The 15867-nt window shown below is 38.2% G+C and overlaps 1 protein-coding gene across 5 annotated transcripts in view; it reads left to right on the plus strand.

Moving 5' to 3' along the window:
* MGAT4D (MGAT4 family member D) overlaps positions 1-15867 on the plus strand; it is a 39159-nt gene that overhangs the window by 14143 nt on the left and 9149 nt on the right. For 4 of the 5 annotated variants that reach the window (XR_009453033.1, XR_009453035.1, XR_009453034.1 and 1 more), the window contains 6 exons: positions 4748-4885; positions 6600-6733; positions 9508-9554; positions 11190-11303; positions 13514-13589; positions 15027-15141. Coding sequence is in view for 1 of the 5 variants with exons in the window: in XM_059697974.1 (XP_059553957.1) it covers positions 4748-4885; positions 6600-6733; positions 9508-9554; positions 11190-11303; positions 13514-13589; positions 15027-15141 (624 nt within the window). In the remaining 4 variants the exon portion in view is untranslated. The remainder of the gene's footprint in view (positions 1-4747; positions 4886-6599; positions 6734-9507; positions 9555-11189; positions 11304-13513; positions 13590-15026; positions 15142-15867) is intronic. The other variant, XR_009453036.1, reaches the window with a different exon arrangement.

Here is a 15867-nt window from a genome sequence, read left to right on the forward strand (position 1 = left end):
CCCAATAAATGTATTAAATCAGTTCTTGCTCTTTTTATAAAAAATATATTTTATTGATTTTTTACAGAGAAGAAGGGAGAGGGATAGAAAGTTAGAAACAACGATGAGAGAGATCGATCAGCTGCTTCCTGCATGCCCCCCAGTGGAGATGTGCCTGCAACCAAGGTACATGCCCTTGACCGGAATCAAATCTGGGACCCTTGAGTCCGCAGGCCGATGCTCTATCCACTGAGCCAAACCGGTTCGGCAGTTCTTGCTCTTTTATTGTCAGACATGGGAAAATCAGGTAAGAGACATCACCTCCTCTCACCTCTATCTGGAAGGGGGTCTTTCTGAGTTTTCGATCTCTGTGAATGTACCATGATGCACCCAGTAGACGCAGCCAGAAACCTGAGCATCATCTCTGACTCCTGCCTCTCCCTCCTGCATACTTACTTCCATGTCAGTCAGTGAGCAACCCCATTGATTCATAATCCCACATGCCTCACAAATCTGTCCGTATTTTTCCATCACCGTCTCTACGATCCTAGTCAGGCCACCTTCGTGCTTCATCTAAATGTCTGCTAACATACTCCTATTTTTTCTGTCTCTGTAGTCTTGTCACCACCTACCTATCCTCACTGCAGCCAACGTGAAGACTGCACTGTCTTGTATATCAACCTTCAGTGGTCCCCCTTTTCTTCAGGATTTAAGGTCCTGCCACATGCCTCCCCTTGTGTAGTCAATTACTCCCCCTCCCCTCGCCCCACCACACTCTTTTTTTTTTCCTCCTAATTCTTTTTTTTTAAATTAAATCTTTATTGTTCAGATTATTACATTTGTTCCTCTTTTTTCCCCCCATAACTCCCCTCCTCCCAGTTCCCGCCCCACCCTCCGCCCTCACTCCCCACCCACTGTCCTCTTCCATAGGTGCACGATTTTTGTCCAGTCTCTTTCCGCATCTCCCACACCCCTTTCCCCCCCAAGAATAGTCAGTCCATTCCCTTTCTATGTCCCTGATTCTATTATGATCACCAGATTATTTATTCACTTGATTCTTAGATTCACTTGTTGATAGATGCATATTTGTTGTTCATAATTTGTATCTTTACCTTCTTCTTCCTCTTCCTCTTCTTAAAGGATACCTTTCAGCATTTCATATAATACTGGTTTGGTGGTGATGAACTCCTTTAGCTTTTCCTTATCTGTGAAGCTCTTTATCTGACCTTCCGTTCTGAATGATAGCTTTGCTGGATAAAGTAATCTTGGTTGTAGGTTCTTGGTATTCATCACTTTGAATATTTCTTGCCATTCCCTTCTGGCCTGCAAAGTTTCTGTTGAGAAATCAGCTGACAGTCGTATGGGTATTCCCTTGTAGGTAACTGGGTTTCTTTCTCTTGCTGCTTTTAAGATTCTCTCTTTGTCTTTTGCTCTTGGCATTTTAATTATGATGTGTGTTGGTGTGGTCCTCTTTGGATTCCTTTTGTTTGGGGTTCTCTGCACTTCCTGGACCTGTAAGTCTATTTCTTTCACCAGGTGGGGGAAGTTTTCTGTCATTATTTCTTCAAATAGGTTTTCAATATCTTGCTCTCTCTCATCTTCTGGCACCCCTATAATTCTGATGTTGGTACGCTTGAAGCTATCCCAGAGGCTCCTTACACTATCTTCGTATTTTCGGATTCTTTTTTCATTTTGCTTTTCCAGTTGGGTGTTTTTTGCTTCTTCGTGTTTTGAATCTTTGACTTGATTCTTGCGCTCCTCTGGTCTGCTGTTGGGTGTCTGTATAATATTCTTTATTTCAGTCAATGTATGCTTAATTTCTAGTTGGTTCTTTATCACAACATCGAGGGTCTCATTAGATTTCTTGAGGATCTCACTACATTTATCGGCGGTCTCACCAGTCTTTTTGAGGGCCTTACTAAGTTTATCGGCAGCTTCTAGACAGTTCTTGAGAGACCTTAAAAGTGTGGTTTTGAGCTCTATATCTTCCATTTCTGACATTTGCGTCCTGTTTCTTTGTCTCCGCATTTTTTTATCTTTTCTTGGTGCACCCCCTAGTGGTCTTTGTGCGCAGTCTTGTTGTAGTTAAGCCTTGATTGTTGTCGGTAATACCAGGGGTGATTTGACCTCCAGGCTAACTGGCTATGAGAGTCAGCTGTGTCTGCAGTGGGAGAGCTTCTGTGCTGGATCTCTAGGGCGGTGCTAATCTAGCCTTTGCCTGAGGCTATCTGGCAAATGGCTATGCGCAGGGCTTGGGCGGGGCGGGTCCCCGGGGATCTACAGGGTGGGTGGAGCAAGCAGTTATGGCTGCTCTCAGTTCCGTCCCTAGGGGCTCTGCCTCTCAGAGTCCCAGCAACCACTGCAAAACTCAGAGAGAAAGCTGCCTTCGAGTTCCGACCGAAGCCAGACAGTCCCGCTTTTCCCGTTTGAGTCTGGGTCCCCAGAGACTCGCCCGGATCTGGAGCTCAGAGTCTGAAACTCCCTCCTGATTGAAAACAACAACCGCGCCCTCCGCCGCCAGCCCGCTCCGTGCGCACTCCGCACCTCAGTATTTCACTTCAGCACTGCGCCTCCTCTGAGTCTGGGTATGATATTCTCTTTCCTCCTAGTTGTAGAATTTCCATTCAGCCAGCCTTCCTGTGGTTCTGGATGATGTCTGTTCTGTCTTTTAGTTATATCTCTGAAGTGGTTGTTCGAGGGCAGCAATCTCCGGCGTTAACCTATGCCGCCATCTTGGTTTCTCCTCCGCCCCACTCTTAATGCCTAGAAACCACTGCTCAGGTTTCTGCTCCTGTATTTTTCCATTTTCCCCGAATGCCATGCAGATGGAATCACACAGATAACCCTTTGAGACTGGTTTCTTTCACTTAGTGAAGATTCATCCAAATGTCATGTGACCATTTGTTTGCCGCTTTGTTATTGCTGAGTAGCATTCCATTGTATGGATGCACAATGGATAGTTTGTTTCACCAGCTGAGGGGCGTTTGGGTTGGTTTCAGGTTTTGGGTGATTACAAATGCCTATTGCTATAAGCACTCATGTACAGGTGTTTTGTTTGAATTTTCATTTCTTTGGGATAAATATCTAGAATTTGTGGGCATATGGTAAGTATACGAGTAACTTTGTAAGAAACTGCCAAACTGTTTTCCATTCTGCATTCCCTGCAGCAATTGTATGAGAGTTCCAGTTCCTCCCATTTATTATGGCCATTCTAATGTCATGGCATTTCATAGTTTTAAGTTGCATTTCTGTCTAGTGTGATGATGTTGAACATTTTTATGTGCTTATTTTCCTTCCGTCTTCTTTGTAATATGTCTGATCAAATTTTTTGCACATTAAAAAAATTGGGTGGTTTGTTTTCTTGTTGAGTTTTGAGAGTTTTAAAAAAATATATATTTTCATTGATTTTATAGAGGAAGGGAGAGGGAGAGAGAGATAGAAATATCAATGATTAGAGAGAATCATTGATTGGCTGCCTCCTGCACGCCCCCAACTGGGGATCGAGCCTGCAACTTGGGCATGTGCCTTGACCGGAATCAAACCTGGGACCCTTCAGTCTGCAGTCCAACGCTCTATCCACTGAGCCAAACCAGCTAGGGCTAAGAGGTTTTTTAAAAATATATTTTATTGATTTTTTACAGAGAGGAAGGGAGAGGGATAGAGAGTCAGAAACATCGATGAGAGAGAAACATCGATGAGCTGCCTCCTGCACACTCCCTACTGGGGACATCCCTGCAACCAAGGTACATGCCCTTGACTGGAATCAAACCTGGGACCCTTTCAGTCTAGGGGCTGACGCTCTATCCACCGAGCCAAACCGGTTAGGCGAGAGGTTTTTTTTTTAATGTATCCTGGATACATATCAAATGAATATGTGATTTAGAAATATTTTCTCCCAGTCTGTGGCTTGTCTTTTCATTCTCCTAATGTGTCCTTCAGAAAGCAACCATTTTCAATTTAGATGAAATCCAATTTGTCAATTTTTTTTATATATTATGCATTTGATGTATCTAAGAACTCTTTAAGAGTCATGGGGATTTTCTTTTATGTTTTTTATTTTATTTTATAGTTTCAGATTTTACATTTTAGGTCTATAAAACCTTAGAGTTTATTTTTATAAATGGTGTGAAGAATAGGTTAAGGTTCAGTCTTTTTTCTGTGGATGTCCAAGTGTCCTGGCACCATTTGTCAAAAAGGTGCCCATTCTGCATTGAATTGCCTTCATATCTTTAAAAAAGTCAATCTACCATATTTGTGTGGGTCTCTTTCTGGATTCTCTGTTGTGTTCCATTGGTATATATATATATATATATTTTTTTTTTCTGTAATATCACACTGCCTTGATTAACATATAGATTATGAATTAAAATTAGGTAGTGTGAGCCCTCCAGCTTTGTTCTTCTTTTTCAGAATTGTAGAGGCAAATTCAAATGAACGGTGTGAATGGAGTCATTAAATATTGAGGGGGCTATAAAATAAAATTATAAGGATACAAACTTTAATGATGCAATATTAGTCAAAGTAGCAAAACATATGATATGTGCTTTGGAAATAGTTTCAGTTATACTTCTTTATAGTATGTTTCAGTTATACTTCCTTCTTTGAAACTGACAGTTCTATGAGCTTGTGGTCGTTGTGGCTCATGGTGATAGATTTGACTTAAATACAGGAAGCCCTCACTTAACATCATCTATAGGTTCTTCAGCTGTAAGGTAAATGATATCTAAGGAAACCATGAACTCAGAAGCCCTATTTTTCCCTCTTTCAGGTAAGAAGGAAGTGAATACATTGGATAAGAATGAAACAGTGTCTAACACATTTGAAGTCTTAAAGTTCTTTCTCCCTCATCTGAGGAAAGTAGGCAGGATTTACCCTGATGTAATCATCAGCAAAAAGAAAGAAGGCGGTAAGAAAATTAGAACAGGAAAATCAAATACAGATATTCTGATCTTTGGGTACATGCCTTTAAGTTTTAAAATGTAATCCATTAAAATGATGCTCAATTTGATACTTAGATCACCAGCCTATCTGGCATTAATTTGGATAACCAGAAATCAGTATATCGTCTGGCAGAAAAAAATAGGTTAATAAATATTTGGAGACTTGAATTTAAATTCAGCTTTGATACAGATGCTTTGAATATAACTCAAGTAATATGTTAAGTATCTGCTCAGTACTTGGTAACTCTTTTTCTTCCTTGTTTTTGATAAATCTGTTTTCATCTGATTATCTCCACATTCCCCATCTTTATGGGGACCGAGGTCTGAAAGGCTTTATAGCAGTGACCTGTGAGCTAAACCTTGAAGATTGAGTTCAAGCTCACCAGATACAGAAGAGGAGAAAAGGGACGTTAGACCAACCCTCAGAAACTTGCCTTTCTCACAAACCTCATTCATTCCAATGAGTGTGTCCCTCTGTGCCAGGGGTCAGCAAACCACAGCCCCCAGGCTGACCCTGCCTATTTTAAGAATGGCTTTGCTGGACCATAGGCATGTTCATTGCTTACATGCTGTCTGCTGCTTTGAGCATAGAATCTTGGTATCTATTTAGGATGGCATGGGTGTGTTTGACAGTGCTTCGGCCATTATTGGGCAATAAAAGTCACTTAGAGACGTGGATTTATCCCGTCAAGTCACTTGGAAATTACCTCATGCACTGTTTTCAAAGATGACATTATTTCATAGTATTTTTCCTATTTGGAATTCTAGTGTCTCCTTAGGAAGAAGAGTAGAGAACCAGCCAATGCCTTTCGTACCCAGTTAGATGACACTATAATAAATGGAGAGTGGATAGTTTTCTTTTCCACTATACTGAAATTGTCTTGTCGTCTATTTAATGCATTTCCTAACCATCCACTACAAATTGGAATTTCCTTAACACATTAAGCGCCCAGTCAGTCACTGGTGACTGACACTATACTTTCCATCCAGAAGACAAAACAGGCTGGGCGCTTAACATGTTAAGCAGAAAATGAAATCCTATATAATAAAAGCCTAATATGCTAAGTGTCCAGTCATCCAGTTGTCTTTTCAACCAAAGTGTAATATGCTAATGATATGCTAAGGCCACTCAACTGCTCGCTATGACATGCACTGACCACCAGGGGGCAGATAGTCAACTGGCCAACCAGTTGCTATGATGTGCACTGACACCAGGGAACAGAAGCTCCAACCGGTAGGTTAGCTTGCTGCTGGGGTCCAGCCAATTGGGACTGAGCAAGATGGGCCAGACACGCCCTGAGCCCTCCCGCGGCCCCTCCCCGGCTGGCTAACCTCCTGCGTCCCTCCCGGGCTCTGATCATGCACTGGTGGGGTCCCTTGGCCTGTCCTGCACACCCTTGCAATCCGGGACTCTTGGGGGGAATGTTGGAGAGCCTGTTTCAGCCCGATCCCACAGGCCAGGTCGAGGGACCCCACTGGTGCACGAATTTGTGCACCAGGCCTCTAGTATAATATAAAAACTAACAGCTTTTGGTTGGGATTACTTCTGTAATACAATTTCAAGCACTATTTTTATGACCACACAATTAACCCAAATGTAGAAGTAAGCATAGATATTAATCCTAAATTATATTTTTCTCTGTGGTTTGAAATGGTGGTGCCATCCTCGGGTGTCTGCAGTGTCTTTTGCACTGGGCATTTCCACTGTTAACAGACGAAATTATAGTTACCTGAAGCAAACGCTGACCTCCCTTGTTTCCAGGATGACGCTTTCGGAGGAGAAGGACTCGGTAGTGATCGTCTCTATTGCAGATGTACGTATGAAGGCCAACCAGCTCTCCTTGCCCCCAGCCCACAGTCTCCATGCTAATCACTGTATCATTTCAAAATATCCCCTCAAATTTCAAAAAGCAATTCACAGATGCCTTTTTTAGGTAGCAGACAATGTATTTGATACTTTTTTTGACATTGCCAAGAAAGAATTAAATATGTCAATCTAAAAAGTTTATTTAAATATCACATTCCATGTGGAGAAATAAGACTATATTATTAAATATGTAACTAGGCCTGGCCGGCATGGCTCAGTGCTTGAGCATCAACCTATGAACCAGGAGGTCATGGTTTGATTCCCAGTCAGGGCACATGCCTAGGATGTGGGCTCGATCCCCAGTGTGGGGTGTGCAGGAGATAGCCAATCAATGATTCTCTCTGTTGATATTTCATCTCTCCTTCCCTCCCCACTCTCCCTTCCTGTCTGAAATCAATAAAAATACTAAAAAAAATGTATCTAGGGGACTTACATACTATATGGTACAGAACTGTATTTACAAACAGAACATTAAAAGTGATGCTATAGTAATAAAACCTGCCCAGTAAAAGGTTGGTATAGGAATCAAGAGATAATTTATATTAAATAATAACTACCACTAATTGGGGGACTCCTTCCTATATCTGAAGGATTGTAGACAATTTTTATATACATTATTTATAACCTGCTTTACATCTCTGTAAAGGAGGTAGTACTATCCTGATTGTACAGAGTTTATGAAAGTAATTTGCCTAATTATTAATAGAGCAGATTCATCTCTCTAATGGCCCCAAAGTTTTCTATCTTGTAGTGCTATGTAAGTACTATATAAATGTTAACACGATAAGACCTTTGGGAGGGGGATTTGGCAACATGTATCAGATTTAAAATGTGTATATTCTTTGTCTCAGAAACCTCAGTTCTGGGAAGTTATCCTAAGGAGATAACCAGGCAAGAATTTCAAAATGATAAAATATGACACACAGTACCGTAGTTGAGAACACAGACTCTCGATCTAGATTGCCAGCTTCAAATGCCAGCTTCTCCACTTCCTGGCTGGTGAACTTGAACTAGTTACTTCTCTGTGCTTCATTTTTCTTATCTGTAAAATAGTGATGATAATATTACCTTAGTCACACATAATTGTTTTGGCAATTAAATTAGCTAAAATATTTAAAGTATTTCAAATGCTGTGTGGCATTTCTAGTAAGTGTTCAGTAAGTAATTATTTCAAGGATTTTTAGTGCAAAAACACCAAAATATTGAAAACAATCAAAATGTCAGTAAGAGACTGATTGAATATTCATGTCTGCACTGCAGTGATCTGTAACCATTGAAAGAATGAATATCATATTCACTGACATAAAACCATGTCTAAATCATATTGTTGAGTAAAAAAAGTTGTAAAGCATCCTGTTTAACATACCATCTGTGCAAACTGTGACAGAAAGAAGGAAGATAATACAGATTGATGAAATGTATAAAGAAAAAAGAATGAGCAAATCTTAGAATGATATAAATAATGGTTTACATTTAAAAATTAGTAGTGGTATTCAAAAACTATATATAAATATCAGTTTATATTTACATATAAGTATAAAATATAATAATGGTTATCTCTGGATGTTGGGAGTTGTCCTTTATACTTTTCTCTATTATTTGCATTTTCTATAATAAATGTGTCTGTGAAGGCAGAAAAACTCTAAACAAAACAAACAACAAAAAAACTATTGGGAAAATATAAATAAAATATTAAATAATCTTTCTCTCCAAATTTAATTTAATATTGGAAGCATATACTTAATCTCTGAAGTGTTTTGTCACTTTTTTTGTGTTACATATTATAAGCTTTGTTCATTTGCTGCTGACACAATGTATATCTGCCTAAAATATATTGACCAATAAAATATGGGGGACAAATTTTAAAATAGAATATATAATGCTTAAAAAGTACAACTTCAGCACTACGTTTAAAGTAGAATATGTTTCAGCGGGTAACAATAACTAGAGATTCAATTTATGGCTGTCTTAAGAAGCTTAAGTACTATAATAGAGTTATTTGCATCATGACATATATTTTTAACAAACAACCTAACTATATACATTCAGAATTGCCTTTTAGAGAATTCAGATTTGACAATAGAATGGTCATTATTCAAAATATTTTCAGAATTTTATATTAGGAATGCTTGTAGGCCCTGTGGCTACATCTTGTAAATGCCATTGGTTATGTAAAAAAAAAAATCATCTGAGGGAATAAACCACCAAAAGCTATTTACAAATGAGTCTGTCATCTAATCTAAGCACAATACTCAATAAAGAATAGGTACACAAAGTTTGTCAATGGAAGAAAATTTGAGAGTTAAGCTGAATAATACTGTCTGGAAAAAAGGGAAATAATTTCAAAGTAAGCTTACTGTCATATAATACTCATGAAATGAAGATATCTTCAAAAAAGAGCAATTCTTTGAAATAAGCCATCTGACATTTAGGGCAAAACTGTCTTAGATGCATAGCTTTTGTATACCACAAATTTTTAAGTGTAAATAACATGTAGTGATATTTCATATTGTGACAAAAGGAGAATGACATATTTTCATATTCAAGTCAGGTCTTTTAGTCATATGGATATTTTAAATTATTTTATAGAAAGTGAAAACACTAGAGATGATTAGGAAATAATGACATTCCACACATAAACTAGGTTTACATGTAGCAAACATGTGTAAATAGAAGTATGGGGCATGCTTAGTTTCATTAACATATTTTTCTCATTTTTAGAGTAATGAAGAGTATTCAAAATCTGTTGTTGACATGATTACAAAAAAGTAAGTACTGTTGGATAAATTTTTAACTGGCTGTTCTTTCATTTTTCTATCCTGTTTTTTCTGTCCAATCATTTTATTAATGATCATATTCATTTTAATATGTATCTGTGCCCTATATTTCTTTTTTTTTTTATTGCTTAAAGTATTACAAAGGGTATTACATATGTATCCATTTTATCCCCCCGCCCTAGACAGTCCCCTAGCCTCCCCTATCACCCAGTGTCTTATGTCCATTGGTTATGCTTATATGCATGCATACAAGTCCTTTAGTTGATCTCTTACCCCCCTACCTCCTGCCCCCCAACCCTCCCCGGCCTTCCCGCTGCAGCTCGACAATCTGTTTGAGGCAGCTCTGCCTCTGTATCTATTGTTGTTCAAAAGTTTATAATGGTCTCTATTGTCCACAAATGAGTGAGATCATGTGGTATTTTTCCTTTATTGACTGGCTTATTTCACTTAGCATAATGCTCTCCAGTTCCATCCATGACGTTGCAAATGGTAAGAGTTCCTTCCTTTTTACAGCAGCATAGTATTCCATCGTGTAGATGTACCACAGTTTTCTAATCCATTCATCTACTGATGGGCACTTAGGCTGTTTCCAGATCTTAGCTATGGTGAATTGTGCTGCTATGAACATAGGGGTGCATATATCCTTTCTGATTGGTGTTTCTGGTTTCTTGGGATATATTCCTAGAAGTGGGATCACAGGGTCAAATGGGAGTTCCATTTTCAGTTTTTTAAGGAAACTCCATACTGTCTTCCATAGTGGCTGCACCAGTCTGCATTCCCACCAGCAGTTGTGCCCTATATTTCTATCTCAGGTGTGCTGAAGTATAGGTTATCAATTTCCACAATTGTATAGGTTATCTACCTATTAAATTCCATGTTTTTCATGTTATTATTATAATAATATCTATCCTCCATGAAATCTGTTGTCTCTGTGAGAAGCCTACTGGCTTAATTTTAAAACATTCCTGTGTTTTTTTACTGTATGAAGCTACTTTCACCGCTCCTGCTTACAGCCTCCTGCTGTATGCAGCCCAGGAGATGAAAACACTGATGAACAAATATGAAACTATCAAGCAAGATGTGGTAGAATGGACCCAGCCTTCCAAATCTCTATGTTCCCGTGGCCGATAAAACTGGCAAAAACCAAGTCACAGAGGCTACTGTTATTGCAGTGGTTGGGGAGGGCAATATGCAAACATATAAAGTGTATTTTATGTTACCCGAAAATATCAAGAACCACTTTCTTGAGAAGGTAACAACTGAGCTACATCTAAGGGTGTAGTAGATATTCTTCAGGCAGACAGAGGGAGGAAGGGAATGCCTGGCAAATAGAATTGCCTGGGAGGCAGAAAGGCCCAAAAGGGAGCATGTAGATTTTTGGAAATATAAATACATCCTGGAACGTGCATTTTGTGTATTTTAATTTTTTGGTGTGTCTCTCTCTAATTTATAAAAGAAATACTCTGGCTAAAGAGTATTAGCTTTATGATATTGATATGTATCAACCTGTGAAATCATTCAAATAAAAATATTATGTGGCCACGTATAAGGAAATTCCTTGTAAGTATTTGTTATTTTGATATATCAAATATTCAATTACAAACCTCCATTTACTTCTATTGATAGATTCAAAAGGCAAGTGAAGTCTGGTTCCTTAGAGGTCATTTCAATACCTGCCTTTTTTTATCCAGACACGTTACATGCCATGCAATCAGCTGAGGACTCACAAAAACTAGAGAGGTATGAAATTTAGAAAATTGTAGCCTTAAAAAACTAACTTCATTTGATGAAATGTTGGAATCAGCATCTAATAGATCCTATTTCAAACAAAGCCAGCTCCTATTGACTTGCAAGAGCTAGGTGGTTCACTTCCCAACTCTGTATTCAGTGACATCAGTTGGTAACATGAAATCAGGAGCATTTACACCACAGAAATGGGCAAAAGCTACAAATCAGGGCTGACCCCCTGTCCCACACAGAGAGACAGTTGTTAAACACCACCAGCACACCACTGATACTCTATATTCAGTAATTAGCAAAAGCATAATGAAAGGGGAAAAAGCTTAGGGTTATAAATCATTACATCTGGATTCTAGATCATCCTAGGCTGGTAATTTTTCTTAGCTTCCTCAACTTTCTAGTGTGTATAATAAAATCTGCATTACCTATTCAGAAAAATCATTGTTAATTATGATAGGATTTATGCAAGAATTTTGAAAAATTAAATATGTGTGTGTGTGTGTGTGTGCGTGTGTATATATATATATATATATATATATATGAAGGTATATTATTGTTTGGTTGTAAATGTGGTAGCTATTACAAGAAATATAATAATTTGGTTCCGTAAAACTTAGTAGAGCAAAAGACATGTCAGAATTCAGAAAGAGGTCTTATCCCAATAAACTCATTAGCTCTGCTTTGTTTTAAAATAATAAATGGAATGTCAAAATCTAGAAATATTTTAAGGGTTTTTGTTTTGCTTTTTTCTAATTTTATTTTATTTTTCAATTCTTTATTGTTTAAAGTATTACATATGTCTCCTTTTCCCCCCATTGACCTCTCCGGGGTCGTTCTTACTCCCCCAGCACATGCCCTCATCCCCCTACTGTCTGTGTCCATGGGTTATGATTATATGCATGCATACCAGTACTTTGGTTGATCTCTCACCCCCCGCCCCCCATCCCTCTCCCCACCTTCCCTCTGAGGTTAGGTGGTCTGTTCAGTGCTTTCATGTCTCTGGACCTATTTTAGTTAATCAGTTTATGTTGTTCATTATATTCCACAAATGAGTGAGATCATGTGATCTTTATCTTTCTCTAACTGGCTTATTTCACTTAGCGTAATGCTCTCCAGATCCATCCATGCTGTTGCAAATGGTAAGAGTTCCTTCTTTTTTACAGCAGCGTAGTATTCCATTGTGTAGATGTACCACAGTTTTTTAATCCACTCATCTGCTGATGGGCACTCAGGTTGTTGTTTTGCTTTTTAATTAATGGCCCACAGTATGCCCAGTTTTTAGAGTCATAATGCTGGGAGTCACTCTAAATCCTTGTTTTTCCTTCTGCCCTTTATGTCTCTATCATCATTTCTCTTTTTTAATTTCTTTCCACATCATTCCTCTCATCCCCATTTCTCTGCCTTGGACTTAGTTCAGGCCATTCCAGATCTATTTGCTTTCCCTAACCCCAGTCTAGCCTAGCCTTTCCTCAAGTTCATTTTCCGCTCTATAGGCAGAAGAATCTTTTCATATGAGATCAAGTACAAAGTTCCCTGCATGTCATGAAAGATCCTTCATGATTTGACCTCTGCCAACCTTCCCATCATTAGCTTCTCTGCATCAGTTCTCTGTGCCCTCAATCTAAGGGGCCGCTGTTTCACACATCCCGTGGCTTTGCAATACTGTCCTCTACCCCGAGTGCCCTGCAACCTTCTGCTTGACCCTCCCCATCTTATTGTAAATCATCATGGTCAGCATTCCTATATAGCTCTTATATAATTGTTCTAATTGTATTCTTTTTCTATATTTCTTGCTAGATTATGGGACCTAGAAGGGCAAGAGCTGCATTGTGTATTGCTCTTTGTACCTTTGAGATGTGGCTTAGTATCCAAGCTTAGTATTACATTAGAATAAAGTTTCTTTATACTTTCATTTGAGCAAGACCGAAGAAAGAATATTAACTTTATTATAATAGGTCAAAATCGAACAAACCTAAATGTAAAATAAATAGATTATGCTTATCCTGGTTTAGCAATGGTAGACACTACCCACTGAATAAAAATGGGAAACTTTTGAGTATAACTTTTTAGCTTAACATCTTCAATTTTATTTCATACAGATAGTGCTCTATATTAGCAAAGAGAAGTTTATGTTTTTAATTTCTAAAGTATGTCTATAAGCAAAAATTAAATAATGATAAATATTAACAGATTTTATTACTTATCTTTAGTTGGCGAATCAAACAAGTTTTGGATTTTTGTTTTTTGATGTTGTATGCCCAACCCAAGGCCATGTATTATCTACAGGTATGACCTTGGTATAAATGTAAAGTGGAAGTTCTCCCGCTCTCTTTTGATTCCTTCCTTCTTCATTGTATTCCTCCACCTTCCTTTATACTCAGAAAATAGAAAATACTTACTATGTTAAAATACCATAAGGAAGCTTAAAATTGATTCTATATTAGTCTTCTTTCTGGGGTCACTATTAACAGAAGAAAATATAGTTACCTGAAGCAAAATGAAAATAATTTAGAAAAAAAAAGACATTGTACTGCCTACATTTGTTTGCCTACACGTTTATTGGATTAAATAAATATAATTTGAGTACTCATTATATGTTGGACATTGTATATGCTTATCCCTGCTACCCTACATAGATTCAGATTTTATGGGTAATACTAGAGGCCCAGTGCATGGAGTCGTGCACTGGTGGGGTCCCTCAGCCTGGCCTGTGGGGATCAGCCAAAACCGGCTCTCCAATATCCCCCGAGGGGTCCTGGGTTGTGAGAGGGCTCAGGCCAAGCCAAGGGACACCACTGGTGCATGACTGGGGCCGGGAAGGGACCACGGAGGGCTCAAGGGTGTGTCCAGCCCGTCTCACCCAGTCCTGATTGGCAGGACCCCAGCAGCAAGCTAACCTACTGGTTGGAGCATCTGCCCCCTGGTGGTCAGTGCATGTCATAGTGACTGGATGAACGGTTGAATGGTCGGACACTTAATATATTGGGCTTTTATTATATAGGATAGTTATATAGTGCCTATGCTGTATTTATGAAATAAATCAATTACCTATAGTTTGTACTCCCTGAGTTCCTGCATATTGTTAAATAGTAATGTTATGTTTCCCTCCAGTAAGTGTATCCTCACTACATGAGACACTGCAGCTGTGAGAGGAGTTTGAAGAATGTCATTAAAGAATAGAGGAGTTAGAAAAAAGGCCTGAAGAAAGGTCTTCTCTTTTATTGGAAGAAAATAAAAAATCCCTTTTGATCTCTAGTTAGTAATAAGGAAATTGAAACATGACATCCAGCCAGTGTACCCTTAGAAACAACACAACTCTATTTTGTGCTCTGGCAGTGTGCCCAAGGGCTTCCACATTCTTCTACTAAGTCATTTAGGAGGCCCTTTGAGTCTGGAGATTATGCATAATGTATATTAATTTTTAAAAGAGCCTGGGGTTTACTGTCACTCTTCCAAAGAAAATTTAGAGTGAATGAATGTTACATGTTAGCATTCAGGAAAGAAAGAGATAATCCCCGGTCTTAGAATCAGAAAATGAAAATTGACTAACAGTACTAGTAAATATCCTCAGTGAACTGAACTATAAATAAAATTATTACCTCATAAAAACATTTCAGTGTAGTCTATTGAAAGTATTTTCAATTTTCAAGCTAATATAAATTATTCAATGGAAGCACGAAAGGTACTAATGCCTTTTGGGTGTTTTTTTTTTTTTTTTTCCAGCTAGAAGATGACATCATAGCTAAAAAGATGTACTTTACAAAAATCATAGATTTCGTACATAGTATCACTTCAAATAATTGGTTTTATATTGAGTTTTCAGTTCTTGGATTTATAGGTAAGCAATGGGTCAATTTTGTGGGGTCCAGATTTTTGGCATGATAACCTTAATAGTTCTTAAGAACTTATCAAAAAGTTTGTTACTAAATGAAAAAGAATGACATGATTTCTACAAAAATACAATTACTTTACTAGTAAAATCAGATTCAAGGATCTGAATTTCAGAAAATGTATTTTTAAACCAAATTTTTTTTCTGGATGGACAATGTAAATAAGCTGATTGACATATATGCATATGCATTACAAAAATGTTAAGATAGCACCCCTTGTTAAATGCTTGCTGTGAGTCTGGCACCCAGGTTAGCTCAGTGACTAAGATGAACTTCTCTCGATTTTACATAGAAAAATACATGCAAAAAGGATTGTACTGTGAAGTTCCTGTAATTCCCATTTCTAAAACTGACATACTATAAAAAATATAATAGTATATGAGTTAAATCCACCAAGGAAAGTTCCTAAAATTGTGCTCATGATGAGATTTTTCACTTTCACAATTTTCTGTGGACTTTCTTTTTCCTTTCTTTCCTCCCTTCCATTCTTTTTTAAAATTGCTCTGATGGCAGCAGGTTGAAGTACCATGCTCTCCTTGTAGTGCATGTTTTCATTGCTCAGGCAGGGGCCCTCTCTTATTTTATTCTTTTGTTCTATGCCCAATTCCTACTCCCACTTCCTCCCACCCCTCCAATAGATTTTCACTCTAATATGTGCAAAATATCATAAGCAT

This window comes from Myotis daubentonii, chromosome 5, assembly GCF_963259705.1.
Source record: "Myotis daubentonii chromosome 5, mMyoDau2.1, whole genome shotgun sequence".
NCBI lineage: Eukaryota > Metazoa > Chordata > Mammalia > Chiroptera > Vespertilionidae > Myotis > Myotis daubentonii.